The sequence below is a fragment of the Quercus robur genome, chromosome 9 (assembly GCF_932294415.1).
Source record: "Quercus robur chromosome 9, dhQueRobu3.1, whole genome shotgun sequence".
NCBI classification, from domain to species: domain Eukaryota; kingdom Viridiplantae; phylum Streptophyta; class Magnoliopsida; order Fagales; family Fagaceae; genus Quercus; species Quercus robur.
Genome location: NC_065542.1, coordinates 19,400,967 through 19,417,610, shown reverse-complemented (window position 1 = coordinate 19,417,610; position 16,644 = coordinate 19,400,967). Strand labels below are relative to the sequence as shown.

The 16,644-nt window shown below is 39.5% G+C and overlaps 1 protein-coding gene across 12 annotated transcripts; it reads right to left on the bottom strand.

Annotated features, from left to right (window-relative positions):
* Nucleotides 1-1,417: 1,417 nt before the first annotated feature.
* Nucleotides 1,418-9,933, bottom strand: LOC126698495 (uncharacterized). 12 transcript variants are annotated; one of them, XR_007646486.1, is made up of 6 exons: nt 7,195-9,933; nt 3,155-3,479; nt 2,886-3,052; nt 2,470-2,522; nt 2,126-2,263; nt 1,418-1,791 (listed from the first exon to the last, which is right to left on the bottom strand). XR_007646486.1 is itself a non-coding variant. In XM_050395765.1 (1 exon), exon 1 carries the CDS (start codon nt 9,579-9,581, stop codon nt 7,191-7,193), a length of 2,391 nt encoding a protein of 796 aa, XP_050251722.1. In that variant the 5' UTR covers nt 9,582-9,932; the 3' UTR covers nt 6,836-7,190. The 12 variants fall into 12 exon arrangements, 1 of the variants encoding a protein (XP_050251722.1); XR_007646488.1 differs by having other exon boundaries at nt 2,886-3,060; nt 3,259-3,479; XR_007646484.1 differs by having other exon boundaries at nt 3,259-3,479.
* Nucleotides 9,934-16,644: the final 6,711 nt, after the last annotated feature.

The following is a 16,644-nucleotide window of genomic DNA, read 5'->3' as shown; positions in this document are numbered from 1 at the left end:
GAGATTAAAACTTGTTTTTGTTTTTGTTTTTTTTTTTTTTTGGTATACCGTCCTTGAGGTATTGTGTTTGTAGGCAGAGAAATGTGAAACTTACTTGCAGTTGTACATATTCTTTCTTTTGACTGCCGCACACCTTTGGCGTGATAATTACTTTACAAATATAAAGTTTTTGTGAGGTGGAAAGGCTAAAGACTGTGGTTCAAGTCTTTAAAAGAGAAATTCACATATATATATATATATATATATATACACATTTAGATTAGGCAATAATAGAATTTTATCTTGTAAAAAAAAAAAAAAAAAAAATCTCTTATGCTCTTCTTCATTGTGCAACACTTGGAGGACACGAAAATAAGAATTCTCACCCATATTGTGGATTGTTAAAAAAAGATAGTTAGATGATAAAAATCATATAATTTAGTCCTGTCTGTTTAAGTAAGTTAGATTTTAGTAATGCATTCAAAGTCGTTTAATCATGTGTTGATTTATAGCCTAAGCGACCATACCAAAACTATATATATATATGTATATATATATATCAATATGAGACTCCAACCCATCTTGTTAATGTTGACACTTGAAGAAGGGCCACCACACATGTTTGATGCGGGGCTCAAAATATAAGATCACAGCTGTGAAAGGGTTTTTTTTAAAAAGTGTAGTCACTATCATCATAACACATCACATTCTCGAATTTGTCACAGTATAGTTGAAATTAAGGTACCAGAGAAATTGACATTGTACAAAAGGATGGAGAAAGATCAAAATGGAACCATGTGAATTTGGATGGGCTTATTTTCACTCAGCTTATTTAGCTTATTGCGTAAAAATAATTGTACCTTTAAAAAAGAAAAAAAAAAAAAAAAACTTTAAAAAGTTGCACATTAATAAAATCATCCAAACTAATTAGAATCAACTACATTATATGTGTAAATCGAATCAAGATTGCTAATAATATTCCTTCTTTGCCTTTTTGTTGTTAAAAAGGCAAGGCCTCTACTCCATGCCTCTACCAGAATATACATGCATCACATACTTCTAATATAATATAAATAGGTTTTCTTACTAAATAATTTAGGATATCTTGAAAACTTTACAATCTTATTAAAAATAAAAATAAATAAATAAATAAACCCAACACAAATTCGACAAATCAACCCCAAAAGACTGCTTAAACTAAAATACTATGTAATTTTAAAGTCACAATTATTTATCTTCATTGCAACTATTTCTGTATCAAATTGACGAAAAACTATTTTCATATCATGTCTTATCTTATTTCACCATGATCAAATTTTTGGCAAAATAATCTATAAATACGTGATGGACACAATGTGACATAAAGGAAAAAGAAGGATGTTTTTTTGTTCTCAATAGTGAGCCATTAAAAATACAGCACATAGAGAAGGCAAAGAAGGGTCACCAGCAATGAATACTACCAATCAATTTCAATATCATCTACTTTACATGGATGGGCTTCAAATTCAAAAACAATCAAGAGTGGTATAAGTGGAAAGGAAAAGAGAGAGATGATAAAAAAGAAAGTTAATTATGAGGGAACATTGAAAGGGTAAAGATTCTTGTAGAAAGAGAGTCTTGTCCTATACTAATCATTATATCTCCTTCCCTTTTTAACTAGAACATGAGTGGGCTGAACAATGAAGCCATACCATACAAGTGAAAAAAGCTTTTCTTCCAAGTTGGTGAGCAGTCAGCATTGCTCTATGTTGCCGACAGGATCCGGTGTCTGTTCACCAAATTTGAGTAGCAAATGCAAATACACTCATTGTACTGCTTCAACCAACCAAAAATTTAAAAAGAAAAATTAGAGAGAGAGAAAGATCATCATTTCACTTTTTAATCACATACCAAATTGGTATTCCTCAAACTTTTTTACTGCTCAAGGTGGGTGGATAAATTTAAAGCACATAACATGTGTGAGAGAGAGAGAGTATGTCAAACTGCTTTCCTATTGTAATAGGGTGTGATGGGGTAGTTTTTATTGAAAACTCTAATGAGATTACCATCCAAAGGTCTGAAATAGAGTGTAATAGTATTCCCAAAACAAGTTTATTGCTTCACTGCTATAGGAAATTAGAATAATGATTAATGACCAACCAAATACCTCATATACTATTTCAGCCTGCATTGTGTATTATTCATTTGTCAGAATATAACTATATGTTTTTTCTTCATGGTTAGCAATAGCATAGGTGACCTGTCAGATCCAAAACCAGATTGAATGATTCCAGTTTCCAGATTTCTGCATGTAAAAAATAATTTGTAACAATTGTCAATCTTATAAATGTATTTAAAATTAAAAGTCAATCTTTTAACAGAGTTTTCTTTACTAACTTTCTTCTTTTGTTAATTACTTTCAGTTGACAAAGGGGAGGGGGAAGGGTCACAAAACCTGGATGAATAGGCTAGGTCAGGCTATTAATTATGGAACAAACAGACACTACTTACCCACCATGTTTAGTGATATCAAGACCTATCTGTTCCACCAACCAGTTCCAAGCCTGGACAAAAAAGGATACTTATAAGTTGAAAGCCAGTATAAATACTATAGCAAACTCATATATATATATATATATATATAGATTGTGATCCTCATCAAACAAGTCAAGGTCCCGTTATTTTCCGCAGTTATATTCTATAAAAAGTCATACTTTCTGTTACTTCCTTGATTGTGCCATTTTTTTTACTATTTCTATTAAAAATAAGTGGAAGAACATATTTAAGATTTCTAAAATTAATAGTTTCATGGTAGGCTTTTGGTCCTAATGTGTCATGTTGACAATGGCTTTGGGACTATACAAATGTATATGCAAACTGAAAGATCATGTAGAGCAAATAACATCAACACCACTAGAACCACCAACCTACTCTTTCTAGTCAACAATGCTGGCTAAAATGTACATGCAAATTTCAAGTTCGTTGCAATATCCCTTTCAGCCATCTTATGTGCCTCCTCAGACCGACAGTTTCCCTTGCTTCCACTTTGCTCAAGACTTTTTTTAGTAATCATGACAAGCCTTATCAGATTACTCTGCAAAACTTCAATTTTCAACGTTGAGATCAAAAGTTTACAAAAGGGCGCAAATCAAGAGTAATATGTCATGAAATTTGGAATGTTTAAAAGGTAAGTTACCTGAGATGATGTAATAGAACTTAAATGAAAATATAAACAAAAAAAACAAAAAAACAAAAAATCAGAGAGAGAATTGATGGGAAAGAAGTCCCCTTGTTTCTCACTTTTCTTCGACTATGACGAAAGCACTGGGATTGACCTCCACTCCTCTTGTGGGGCTCTCCAATTTTAAAAAAAGACACTCCAGGAGATATGGTTGAGTAAAATCAATAGGAAGTGCTTCTTTTGGCTAGAACAATTCACTCTCAAATCCTTCTGAGGTTGACCAATGTGGTGACTCTAGTCTGCTTTGCCATTCACCCAACCAGTTCAATCAAACCCAGCCCTGCAGCAAAAAGATACTTTGAAAAATTCTAAACATGTACAACTTTTTGTGTCCTTTTGCAACTCCAATTTATAAGCTAACTCAACAAATTCTGTATTCAACCAAACATCTATAATGGCCATTGCAGTTCATACATATATCTTTGCCACGTGTTTCTATAATTAAAAAGTCAACAGGTTTCTCAATAGATCAATCTAAAAGATTATGATAATCCAGACAAAAATTCCCCCTAACATTCAAAAGTTCTTAGTTCCATTTTTTGTATAGTAATAACACAAACACATGGTCATTAATTTTGTTTACTATCATAATTTTGAAAAAATTTGTAGGCCCTATATAGGTTAAATATGCATTTCCTTTTTCTCGATTCAAGAAATAAAATATAGAAAGAATAGTTTTCAAACTGTTAAGAGAGAGATAAAGGAGACTAAAAACAAATTGGATTACAACTGAGAACATAAATGACTTTATATGGATTTGCCAATTTTCTAAGAGGAGAGCCAATCACAACAACAGCAGCATTCCATATCTAGATAGTGAAGCCATGCAAGAACAAATTTTAGTCAGGTTTTAGACCATGAGCTTGGAGGTTAATGCCTGTTTGCAATGGTGTGATTGTAATTGGTGCATGAGTAGGTGTGAGATTCTAATCCTCAAATCTACAACGCAACAAAAATGGCTGAACGGACTCAATGTCAACTCTCTCCCGAATATAGAGTATCAAACATGGGTACTGGGAAAATTATGTATTTGTTCACTCCTCACACTGTTGGCATGCATTCAACTGCATGTCAAGCGCACACACCAAATCCTTAGCCTCTTACCCATATCATGTCCATCAAATATTTTGCATTTTGTAGTGTCTGTTTAACATGGAAAAAGAAATTAAAATAAATGCCACCTTTCTGCCAAAAGCCATAAAGGAAATCAACTAAGGAGAAAATTGAAGTTTTATTTTGTAACCCTACGACTTAAGCCCCTATTCCTCAATGACGACAATACAAGAGGTCCAATACCAAGAGTATGGTCAAACGGAACACAAAAACCCAAATGATTTTCAAAAATTACCAAGCGATGTGTACACAAGGATTAATTCAATTCCTGCGTATGCAGTATCAAGACTGCTTACAAAAGGTTTTCTTGTGCGTATGCAATGTAATTGGTAGAGCTTCTTATGGATGCTTTTCCTGGAATTTGATGTACAACCCAAGATATCCACCTATAATAGGCTGTAATGACCCCCTTTATGGACTAACAACAAACACTCACAAAAATCACTACAGAAGTGAAGATTGAAGAATGAAGGGAGCTTCTTTAGTTGAAAGTTTATTTTGAATGAAATCACCCATAGGTTGTTGGTCCACCAGTCAATGATTTATATATTATTTTTACTAATTCTCTTTTGTGTTTCGTGTGGTAGTCCGGTAGATTCCACTGTCCAATCGATCAAGAGGAATGGTAAAACTCCAAGAATTTGAATCTCGCAAGTCTTTCTTTCTTTCTATTTTCAATTTCTTTTTTGCTTCCATTTTTTTAAAAAGATTTCTGCCTTCAATTTTAAGTTGTAGTTTTAATTTAGTTGTTTATTCTTAGGGTAGAATGTAATTAGAATAGAGTTTTCTGCCTTAGGGTGCATACGCAACCCTCATGCACAGATAGGTTCTTCCAGAAACCTAAAGCTTGTTTGTATATCATCTCAAATGTTGAAAGACTATGTTTCCTTCTTCGAATATGTGTAGTAACATGCCTAGGAGATAAAACATATCTTAAAAACATGCTTTTATGACCAGCCCTAGAAGCAGGATACCCACCCTCTTTTATGTATACATGTGCCCAATGTGTGTAATTCAAATACCTTTTTTGAAGTTTGTGTGAATAGAAAGTGACCCACTTAAGGGAATCCTTACCAAAATATAGCTAGTAGGTACATTAGTGGAGGTCGATCAATATGTCCGGGAAAATTTGGGTACCTACTACCTTACCAAGTCCGTACCTTAACTCCGAACCTAAAGTCTAGTTCATTAGACCTTTGCATAAGGGTCCAAATCAGTTTCCTGACCTAAACCAGGTGGTGACTCCCATTCTATGCCCAAACATCAAGTTAGTGGGGCATAGTTTCAGATCCATGTGTAGGATGGATCCATACGGGGCTCCAACCAAGCCAAGCTAGTCACATGGTGAGCATTAGTGGTGCTCATGGATGGTTCGGGCAAAATTGTATAACTTTTGTCCGTGGCCAATAAACATTTTCCGATAAGTTCTATTCAGTTTAGCAGCACTTCAGTTAAGCAGCACTTAGATGGTTTAAACTTTAAATAACAAAAGAAAAATTAAATTAAAAACAAACACACACGTGCACTTAAGAGTTGAGGATCAAAGAAGATTGGATGTGATGGGCAGCCCACATGGCCAAGCAATTGATTGACTCATTAACAAAAGTGATATAAGAAGCATAATTCAGATGATTTATTGTGCTTAACACAATCAGTAGAGGAGAAATATAAAGGGACATTAGCATTAGAAGTATGGTTATTATATTGGGACTCATGTTAATACAAATAACATTCAGAACCTTCTTAGTTAGGATGGACCTACCCAGCCTTATATCTGCACAATCTACTAAAATACAAGGGTGCTCAGTGCTCCTATTCTAGGTGTTTCTTTTCCAGTTTCATTCATTTGATTTTTGGTATCAAGCTGACATATAGCAGATTTGGTTATGTTAGGCAACCTTGAACCCACATTTAGTGCTGACACAGTATATGTTGATAATCATGGAGAATTGAAGGAAGAACTGTCAATCAAGTGTCTTAAATTACATGGTGCTCTACATCACAACTCCTAAAATTATAGTCACGGGTACTTGGTCATATGTCTTAAGCAGATCTATTTACATCTGCATTTGTGTTTGTTTGCATGCAACAGAACCATAGTAACAATGAAAGTATTAACTACTTTTTGGATATACAATTGACAAGGTTTGAAGCCAAGGCATAACCTTGCATATTTTTGTCTTGAAAAAATGAGTAGCACCCTCACCATGCTGTATGAATGACACTCACATAATTGTTACCTATAATGAAGGTTAAGTACTGCTGGACATAAGGGTGGTGCCCTCAAGTATTCTATAGACAATGTTATTTTGGATGTGTCCTACAAATTATCTATTAAATAAGAGAACTGGTTCACTTGTACAATCATAACAATGAAGACGAATTCTTCATACATGATAAAGAGAACAAAAGAGCTACTATTATATGTCGACAAGATTAGTAATCATTTGTCTATTTTCATTTCTTACAATTCAGAAGCGGGGAAAACCTAGTGACACAGTTTTTGAATTTGACAAACCAAAGTGTAAACAAAAATCATATCTACTATTCATCTCACATTACACTAGAAATTGTTAAAGCATTCTTCCTGTTATGAAACCTGATCATCTTTATGTTTATAAACAATAAAGGGTTTTTTCTTTACAAATCCAAGATCCCCAAATCAAGCCTGGACAGGAAATTTATGATTCTTTTGAATCACACAACCATGTGAGTTCAAGTAATACATTTTTCAATTTCTTCCTGTTATCCTTCTCTCCCAATGATACCTCTCCAAAAATCTTCTACTAGAAGTAAAGGACAAACATAAAGAGTTCTGCAAAGAATCCAAATAAATCCTACAGTTTCTATATTCTACAGGAGTTGAAAAGAAAAAACATTACACTGAGGAGGGTGCATCGGCAAAGACCTCATTGAGCATCTCATCATCACTGCCAGTCATGGCAAATAGCTCTGCGTCCTTTTCTTCCTCATTAGAAAACTCCCGTCTTTCAAGCTTGGCATGAGCTGCAATAAATATCATTTTCTGGGCCCTTTCCAGGCCCACCCTTGAGTGTCTATGAACACAAACCCATTTCATGGAAGACCAATTACACTTAAATGAACAAGCGGTTGCATGGAGGAATATGAGCCTCACTGCAACCTTACCCAGACACTTAAACTCACTTAGGCAAGTTTCCCATACAAGTCTGCTGCTCTGTGGGTTTGCAATTTTCATCTTTCCAGTAACCGGGTCTCGCTTTTTTACCTGAACAGCTTGAGCATAAAGAGGCTCTAGCCCTTCTGACCTCCACTTCATGAGCTCCATTAATGCAACATGAGCTTCTTCCATGGAAACCAACCTGGTAATGAGCTTATCAACATCCTTCTCTTGCTCATGTGTCAAGCATTTGAATGGTGGAAGATATTTTCCGCTTGTGTCTCTCAACAAGTAAAGAGGGTCCAGTATGAATGCAGCCGACCATGCTGGGTGGTAGTTCTTTCTGAATCGCTTTTCAACAATCTTTTCAACAGGTCCCTCAGCAATGCTGAACTTGGCACACCAGTCCTTCACTTTCCCCCTCAAATCCTCCCAAAGAGGTAAGCATTGTGCAATTAAAGGCCTCTCAACCTCAATCTCCTGAGCCATCTCTTTGATCAGCTTCACAAGCGAATATACAGCATCCAACTCATTCCAAAACCCTTCATTTTGAATCAGCCCCGCAACTTCCCTTGCAATTGGATCCTCCACACATGTCGCTTTATACGTATCATCCATCACAACCATTTGAAGTACCCGGGCACAGCTTAATACCTCTTCCAACATTACATAAACAGGTCCAAAGTTCTTAGAAGTATCACATTTCGGAGAAGGAACACGGAGCAGCCCAGCATACTCAAGCTCTTGCACCTTGCACCTGAGGAAAGCATTCCTAACTTGAGAATTAGTATTTACATAATTTGCAATCTTTACGCATGCCTCAGTAACAGTCCTAAAAAGTGGGAGCTCTTTATTAAAATCCTTGATCAAACTAACAAACCCTTGAAGCTGACAAGAGAGATTTACCATCCAATGATTCTGAACCTCCAAATTCCTCAATGCCTTGGCCTTATACTTATCTGCAACTATCCCTACACATCTCTGCTGCACAGAATTCCCACACACACCCTTCACCGCCTCGCACAAAACCTCCTCTGCATACTTCGACGACACCATCCCTCCTGTGAACACTGCCTTGTGAAAAACACTTATCCCATTTGGAAGATTCACTGTAAACTTAACCAAATTCTCTCCCTCACAAGCAAATCCACAGCAACTAGTCCCTTTCCACCCATCACTAGCAACCTGAAAAAACATTGCATCTCTAATCCTGGCATCAGACTCACTCTTAATCTCTTCAAACTTAGCATCAAGCCGAGCACCCGAGAGCTCGCGACTCAAGCTCAAGGGAGGCAATCCCACTTGGTTAAGAAAATTTTTGAACTTTGGGTGCTCTAAACTCGAAAATGACACAGACCCACATGACTCATAGAACCATTCTGCTAGTAACTCAAGCCCAGAATCAACTTGGTCCTTGTTTAAAACTGGTGGTGGACCAGTTGAACCTTTAGGACTCTTAAGCTTTTTCACACTATCTTCCAACAATGCTAAAGCACCCAAATCATCTTTCCCACCAGATAACACCAAAGGGTGTTGGTTTTGATTGTGGTGGTGGTGGTGCTGCTGCTGCTGACTCAGCCCCCCCGAATTACTCGGCGAGTAATTCAAAAACTCGTTTTGGTTATGAAAAAAACGCGACGAAGGCGTTTCAACCAAAGCTAGAGAAGAAGAGCATGAATGTGAAAAATGATGGGAACCCATTTGAGAGCTTCGTTTTCTATGGTTGTTGCTGTTATTGTTGTTGTGTAAAGAGGGAATTGAAGAGATGGGTATTGGAGAGAGCGAAGAAGAGGAACTGGGTTTTGTGGAAGAGACAGTAACAGAGTTGAAATTGGGACAAGTACCACGTTTCAAGTGCTCAGAGGCGGTTCTGGAAGGATTAGAGGCTGAGAAAACGGCGTCGCATAGAGAGCACTTGAGCTTCACGGCTTTTGGAAGGTTGGTATCTGGGTTTTTGACAAGAATGGGTTCCAAGTGAGTCCAATACCAAGCTCCTTTGCCTTTGATGGCTTTGGTTCGAACAGTGACTAAGCCTTCGTAGCGTTTGCTCAAGGCTTTGGCAGCTATGTTCTCATCGCTTTGTAAAGGGAGAGTTGGAGGGTCGGTGTGGGGTGAGCACGTGGAAGCCATGGGAATTGAGTGTTAGAGAGTGAGGGAGTGAGTTGGGTTTTTGGTTTGTGATATGGGTTTTGAAAGTGTGGGAGTTGTTTACATGGTGATGGGGGGGTTTGAGAGTGAAGACAGTGAGAGAGAGAGTGTATGAGGTGTTTGTGGAATTGTCTAGCTGAAGTGCATGTTTATGGCTGACGAGAGAGTGAGAGATGAAAACTGAGACTGTGTGTGTGAGTTTTTGGAGTTGTGAGAGAGACAGAAACGGCAGTCCAAAACCACTACTATATCTGGGTGTCTTCTCGCTTTCTCTCTCTTTCTCTCTCTCTCTTTTTTTTTTGAAAGAAACTTTTTCTTTTTATCTTTTTGTTGAAAGCAAGTCTTCTCTGAGGGCCTGAATTGAGCAAGTCTATACAACATGTTCAAAACACAACTGTAACTGTTACTAGTTCGTATTTTATAAATATTTCTAAATGAGTGACTGTGTACATGCTACATCCTACATCCTACATCCATATTCGAGGAAAAGCATCTATGGGGAAAACTGAAAAGCCTCCATCTCTCTGAGAGAGAGAGAGAGAGAGATAGAGAGGCACTCTCATGAAAGATGATCCCTTCCATTTATTTTTGAAATAAAGAAAGGTGTAGACGTGCACATGCAAGAAATATGAGTAAGTATTCAGTATTTTGAGAAGGATCATGCTAACAAGTGCCTTTAGGGCACTTGTTAATAATCTATTTTTGGAAAATTTTGGCATCACTTTTATAGGAAATGAAAAAAAGCTATCGAAACATTAATTTTTTTTTTTCTTTTCCTATAAAAACTTTATTTAACTGGATTCTTAACCAATACCCTAAGGATACTCGTTAACATTTCCCTTTTGAGAATAATGCAATGTACTATTAATTTCTTTTACATTATGCATAATAGTGAGTTTCATTAATTGAATTCAATGTGAAATTCACCCTTTTCATGGGAAAAATGAATACCACGTAACTGTTATACAATAATACCTATTAATTTTTTAAGGAAGGTGTTGCATATATTCAAATGTATATGATATTTTTATCAAGGGAGTCAATACCATACCGGAGGCTGTACCGGTTTGGCCAGTGGTACAATATATTTCGAATACCGGTGTACCATTTTGGGTTTACCGTTATTTTATATATATATATATATATATATTATTGTGGGGTCCAGTAATAGACGGACCAGGCCCATTTGCTGATGAAGGGTCCAAAGGCCCAAGCCTAAAAGGATCATGGTCAGAATTCAAGAATAAGGTGGCCCAACTGGCCCGGAGAAGCGGCCGAGGACAGTGCAGTCCTCGGCTGACCCAAGAAAGAGGGCAGAAAGGTAAAGGGGAGTGCCCGAAGGGGAGTGCCCGAAGGGGAAATCTAAAATATCTAAGAGAGGCTTCCTTGGCCACCTTTCCTGTGCATATCTCTGCGCCTAACAGAGCCTTATCCATGAACTTTATCAACAACTCTCGACGACTTAGGTCTGAGACTGATGGGATAAGTATCAGTCTTGAAAGGGTCGACCCTACACGTGGACGAAGGAAATTGAACGCGTGCGAGTATAAAAGAAAAAATATGTAACCTAAAGAAGGGGGTCCTCTAGTCCCACTGAAAAGGAGAAAGGGTTTCAGAGGCAAAGACACTGGAACCATGCATAAACATCTTAACAAACCCACAGCCGGGTAAACAGGATTAAGCCTTTCGATCTCACTCTCTACAAATGATATTGTATGGGCCCATTTACGTGCGAACCCAACTCAACTGTGGTTCAACGCAAATCGTGCGCTTACAATTGGCGCCGTCTGTGGGGAGGCTTGCGTGTTAGCTCGAGCGGTGGCGAGGTTGAGTTTCTGTCGAACAAGGGACTATGAGGACGCCCGTATCACCGGCGACACATTGTTGCTATTCCAACATAGGCTCCCACTAGGGGCTACGTTCCACGGTGTCAACGACATGGGCAAGCCTAGGGGCTTCAAACATCAGGCCGACTTCCTCCACCTTATTCGAGGAGCAAAACCTTCGGAAGAATAAGCAAGTAAAGAAGCATACAAGTTTTGGACAGAACCAAGGCCTTGCATGGTCCTCGGACCCAAGCCTCTGGGGAAACCAACTACTTAAAAAGAATCATACAAGTTTTGGACAGAACCAAGGCCTTGCATGGTCCTCGGACCCAAGCCTCTGGGGAAACCAACTACTTAAAAAGAATCATACAAGTTTTGGACAGAACCAAGGCCTTGCATGGTCCTCGGACCCAAGCCTCTGGGGAAACCAACTACTTAAAAAGAGTCATACAAGTTTTGGACAGAACCAAGGCCTTGCATGGTCCTCGGACCCAAGCCTCTGGGGAAACCAACTACTTAAAAAGAGTCATACAAGTTTTGGACAGAACCAAGGCCTTGCATGGTCCTCGGACCCAAGCCTCTGGGGAAACCAACTACTTAAAAAGAGTCATACAAGTTTTGGACAGAACCAAGGCCTTGCATGGTCCTCGGACCCAAGCCTCTGGGGAAACCAACTACTTAAAAAGAAGCATACAAGTTTTGGACAGAACCAAGGCCTTGCATGGTCCTCGGACCCAAGCCTCTGGGGAAACCAACTACTTAAAAAGAATCATACAAGTTTTGGACAGAACCAAGGCCTTGCATGGTCCTCGGACCCAAGCCTCTGGGGAAACCAACTACTTAAAAAGAGTCATACAAGTTTTGGACAGAACCAAGGCCTTGCATGGTCCTCGGACCCAAGCCTCTGGGGAAACCAACTACTTAAAAAGAAGCATACAAGTTTTGGACAGAACCAAGGCCTTGCATGGTCCTCGGACCCAAGCCTCTGGGGAAACCAACTACTTAAAAAGAATCATACAAGTTTTGGACAGAACCAAGGCCTTACATGGTCCTCGGACCCAAGCCTCTGGGGAAACCAACTACTTAAAAAGAATCATACAAGTTTTGGACAGAACCAAGGCCTTGCATGGTCCTCGAACCCAAGCCTCTGGGGAAACCAACTACTTAAAAAGAATCATACAAGTTTTGGACAGAACCAAGGCCTTACATGGTCCTCGGACCCAAGCCTCTGGGGAAACCAACTACTTAAAAAGAATCATACAAGTTTTGGACAGAACCAAGGCCTTGCATGGTCCTCGGACCCAAGCCTCTGGGGAAACCAACTACTTAAAAAGAGTCATACAAGTTTTGGACAGAACCAAGGCCTTGCATGGTCCTCGGACCCAAGCCTCTGGGGAAACCAACTACACAAAAGCGCCATCGGAGCTCCCTAACTCCCAGTCGACTGCTCGGATGGATTATTTATAAATCATCAGACTTGGACGACATTCACGCGCTTATCACAGAATGTCCAACTGATATCCTGGTTAGTTTCTTAAGTTTGATTTATTACAAATTATCGGTATAATGCCTGATAGTGCTGACAGATGAGATTTGATTAGATTATGCTTCAAAGTAGCTTTATCACAAATATTCTCAAAGCAACGCATACATAGAGCACATTCGTTCATAAAGTTGTGTTGCCCATTAGATCAACGCTTAAAACATGTAAATCAACTTCCATTCTTATTACGATGAAGAAATAGTACAGTGTACAAATGAAAAGCTGGAATCAGCCCACGTCAAAGCTTACTACATAAGCAAGAAAAGAAAATACAAGAAAGCTGGAGAAAGCCGAGGAGGTATGTCGGAGGAAAGGTTGACTACAGCTCCGAGACCTTATTCTTCCCCCACACCCTTACATGCCTATAACTCAGGCAGCCAAAGAGACCCAACTTGAACCTGACACCATTGAAGAAAAGGTGTAGGGAGTTGAAGGTGATGGGGCTTTCTCTAAATATACGCCTACCGCAAAGCAGAGGCGCTGATGGAGGAAAACCCTTCTTCTGCCGCACCAAAACTCTGGCATGGACAGAACCTGCTTCGGATTTTGACTAAAAGAGGGGAAGATTCCTTTCCCTCTCGGTGGAGATGGAGTACTCTCCTGAATTTGTGCTTCCTGTGCCCATACCTTACTGTTATAAGCCTCATGAAGACACGGCACTTCTGCGGCGGAGGAAGTTCTTTATTCCCAACCCTCGCTTTCAATATGTTATGCCAAGAAAGGAGAGCTCCGGATATGGTAAGCGCGATGTGAGTGAAAATTGAAAGAAGAGGTGTTATATATAAAGCAACCATCTCTCCCTCCCATTTATTTGAAAAGACAAGATGATGGTAGTCAACTCATGCGGCGTCCCAAGGAGCACTACAGACAAAGTGGTCTTGGCTCAACTTCCAACATCAACTGCAACCACAAGATTAAAGAGCCTCGTAAAGGCGCACTTCGGTCATCGTGACATCAGAGAGTACCACGTGGCCAGAAGTTGCAGAAATATCTCTTGATTCATGGGCTAGGTGGATTCGTGGACCCGGGGCCGCTTTGTGTAAGGGCCCAGGTACCTTGGCTGACGCCGAGCAGCGGCCATGGCCGAGGATAATCACTGTTGGGCACCTCGGGAAATGCTCAAAGATAGGGGAAACCAAGTACTGATGCAGACATTGGTCTTAGAGAGAACCTAAGGCTTGCATGGTCCTCGGACTCAGGCTAAAAGGGAAACCAAGTACTAGTGCAGACATTGGTCTCGGACAGAACCTAAGGCTCGCATGGTCCTCGGACCCAAGCTAAAAAGTAAAACCCAGTACCGATAAAACCCAAGTCTCGGACTCAAGCCTCTGGGGAAAAATCAAGTACATAAGATAAAACGCATACGTTCTGAACAAAACCCAGGTCTTGCAAAGTCCTCGGACTCAGGCTGCTTGAGAAGTCAACTTCCCGAATGAAGAAATCTCTTGGCTTAAACACTGGAAAAAGATAAGGCTCGCGTATCATGGAGATGATGGAATAACCTAATGATCGGCAACTTAAGGAGGCCATTCATCCGGTAGGTAACATGTCCTCGGACAGTTACTTTTTACCTCTTATCTAGCACTTAGCCCCCATCTCGGCCAATTTAAGGTAAGCCTAATTTCTCACTGGTCGGGTTGTTATATCAAATAACAGTAATTCTATTAAAGTTGTGGTGGCGCCTTTTTATTGACAAATATTTCAGCCTTAGTTACCATTAATTCAAATGCCATATTATTGTGCCGAGCAGCGTGAATAAACTTATAAAACATGAAAATAGAACATGTAAAATAAATGAATAGTAACTTCTATTAATATGGAAAATTGTTACAACGTACAAAGAAGGGCTTAAACAAGCCTATACAAAAGTGAACTGTCAAAATAACACTAGCATCCGCAGTACAGATAAGTAAGTAATCAGCTGCCCTTTAAACTCGCCTTCAAAGCTTTTTCGATCTCTGCCTCAGTGCTGCTCATATCAGGAGAAGATCCTTATACAAAAATAATGAAGGAGAAGGAAGAAGAATTGGAAGACATGGAAGCACTTCAGCAAGCTCTTGTTGCTGAAGAAAGCAAGGGAAAAAGAAGATGGAGGACATGAGTAGGAAGGAGGAGAAGAAGAGGGAAGCAATGAAAAGAAAGTAAAAGGAGCAAAAGAGGGAAAAGGGGAGCCATATTAGGTATGCTCATGAAAGAGCGAATGGAGATGACAAGGGAGGTTTTTGACTCAGTCACACCGGAAGTGGAGTGTAACGAGTCCCTGCTTCGGATTTTGACTAAAAGAGGGAGGAGGCACATCTTGAGTCTTTGCCATCCTTGCCTCGACCGAGCCCTCTCAAGTTTTATTAGGGCATGGCGTTTCTGGAAAAAGAGGGATTCATTCATGGCCGACTACTATGGTGAATGTATTATTGGATAAGGAGTAGCCAGGCGGAAGAAGTGAGCTATAAGAAGGGCCTAAGGGATTCCAATATGAAAGTATCACCTCTGGTTTTCTCTCTTATATAAGGGAGTAAGGCGAGGGCACGTAACACGTTCTGATCCCCAAGGAAATCCGTGAATAAATGCGCATCCGTTTCGTTCCCCCACGTTATCGGTAACCGTAAGATTTGAGAAGTCTCGTAAAAGGAAAAAATTAAAGGCGTGCTACGGATAACCTAACGGTATAAGAGCATCATGCGTAAACCAAGGGAAATATCTCGTAGACCGGTGCATTCCTCGAGGAGGTGAAGAGTCGCCAACGTTGATCAAGGGCCGAATTAAATGAGCAGTAATGAAGGCTCGGGGTTACCAAAACCCCCCTCTCCGACCAAGAGGCCGGACAGCAGGGTTTTGAGGGGCTATTGTGGGGTCCAGTAATAGACGGACCAGGCCCATTTGCTGATGAAGGGTCCAAAGGCCCAAGCCTAAAAGGGTCATGGTCAGAATTCAAGAATAAGGTGGCCCAACTGGCCCGGAGAAGCGGCCGAGGACAGTGCAGTCCTCGGCTGACCCAAGAAAGAGGGCAGAAAGGTAAAGGGGAGTGCCCGAAGGGGAGTGCCCGAAGGGGAAATCTAAAATATCTAAGAGAGGCTTCCTTGGCCACCTTTCCCGTGCATATCTCTGCGCCTAACAGAGCCTTATCCATGAACTTTATCAACAACTCTCGACGACTTAGGTCTGAGACTGATGGAACAAGTATCAGTCTTGAAAGGGTCGACCCTACACGTGGACGAAGGAAATTGAACGCGTGCGAGTATAAAAGAAAAAATATGTAACCTAAAGAAGGGGGTCCTCCAGTCCCACTGAAAAGGAGAAAGGGCTTCAGAGGCAAAGACACTGGAACCATGCATAAACATCTTAACAAACCCACAGCCGGGTAAACAGGATTAAGCCTTTCGATCCCACTCTCTACAAATGATATTGTATGGGCCCATTTACGTGCGAACCCAACTCAACTGTGGTTCAACGCAAATCGTGCGCTTACAATTATAATAAATATAAAAGTTTACCATAAAACATTTTCTCAATTCAAAACTAATTATTCATGATTTTAGACTTTAGTATCAATTAAAAAAAAAAAAAAACACAAATATAAAAAATAGAAAGCTTAAAAATTACCATTGCATACTAAGAAAACAAATAATACTAATAAGTTAATGCAAATAAGTTACCATTCTGTCCTAACAAAAATTCA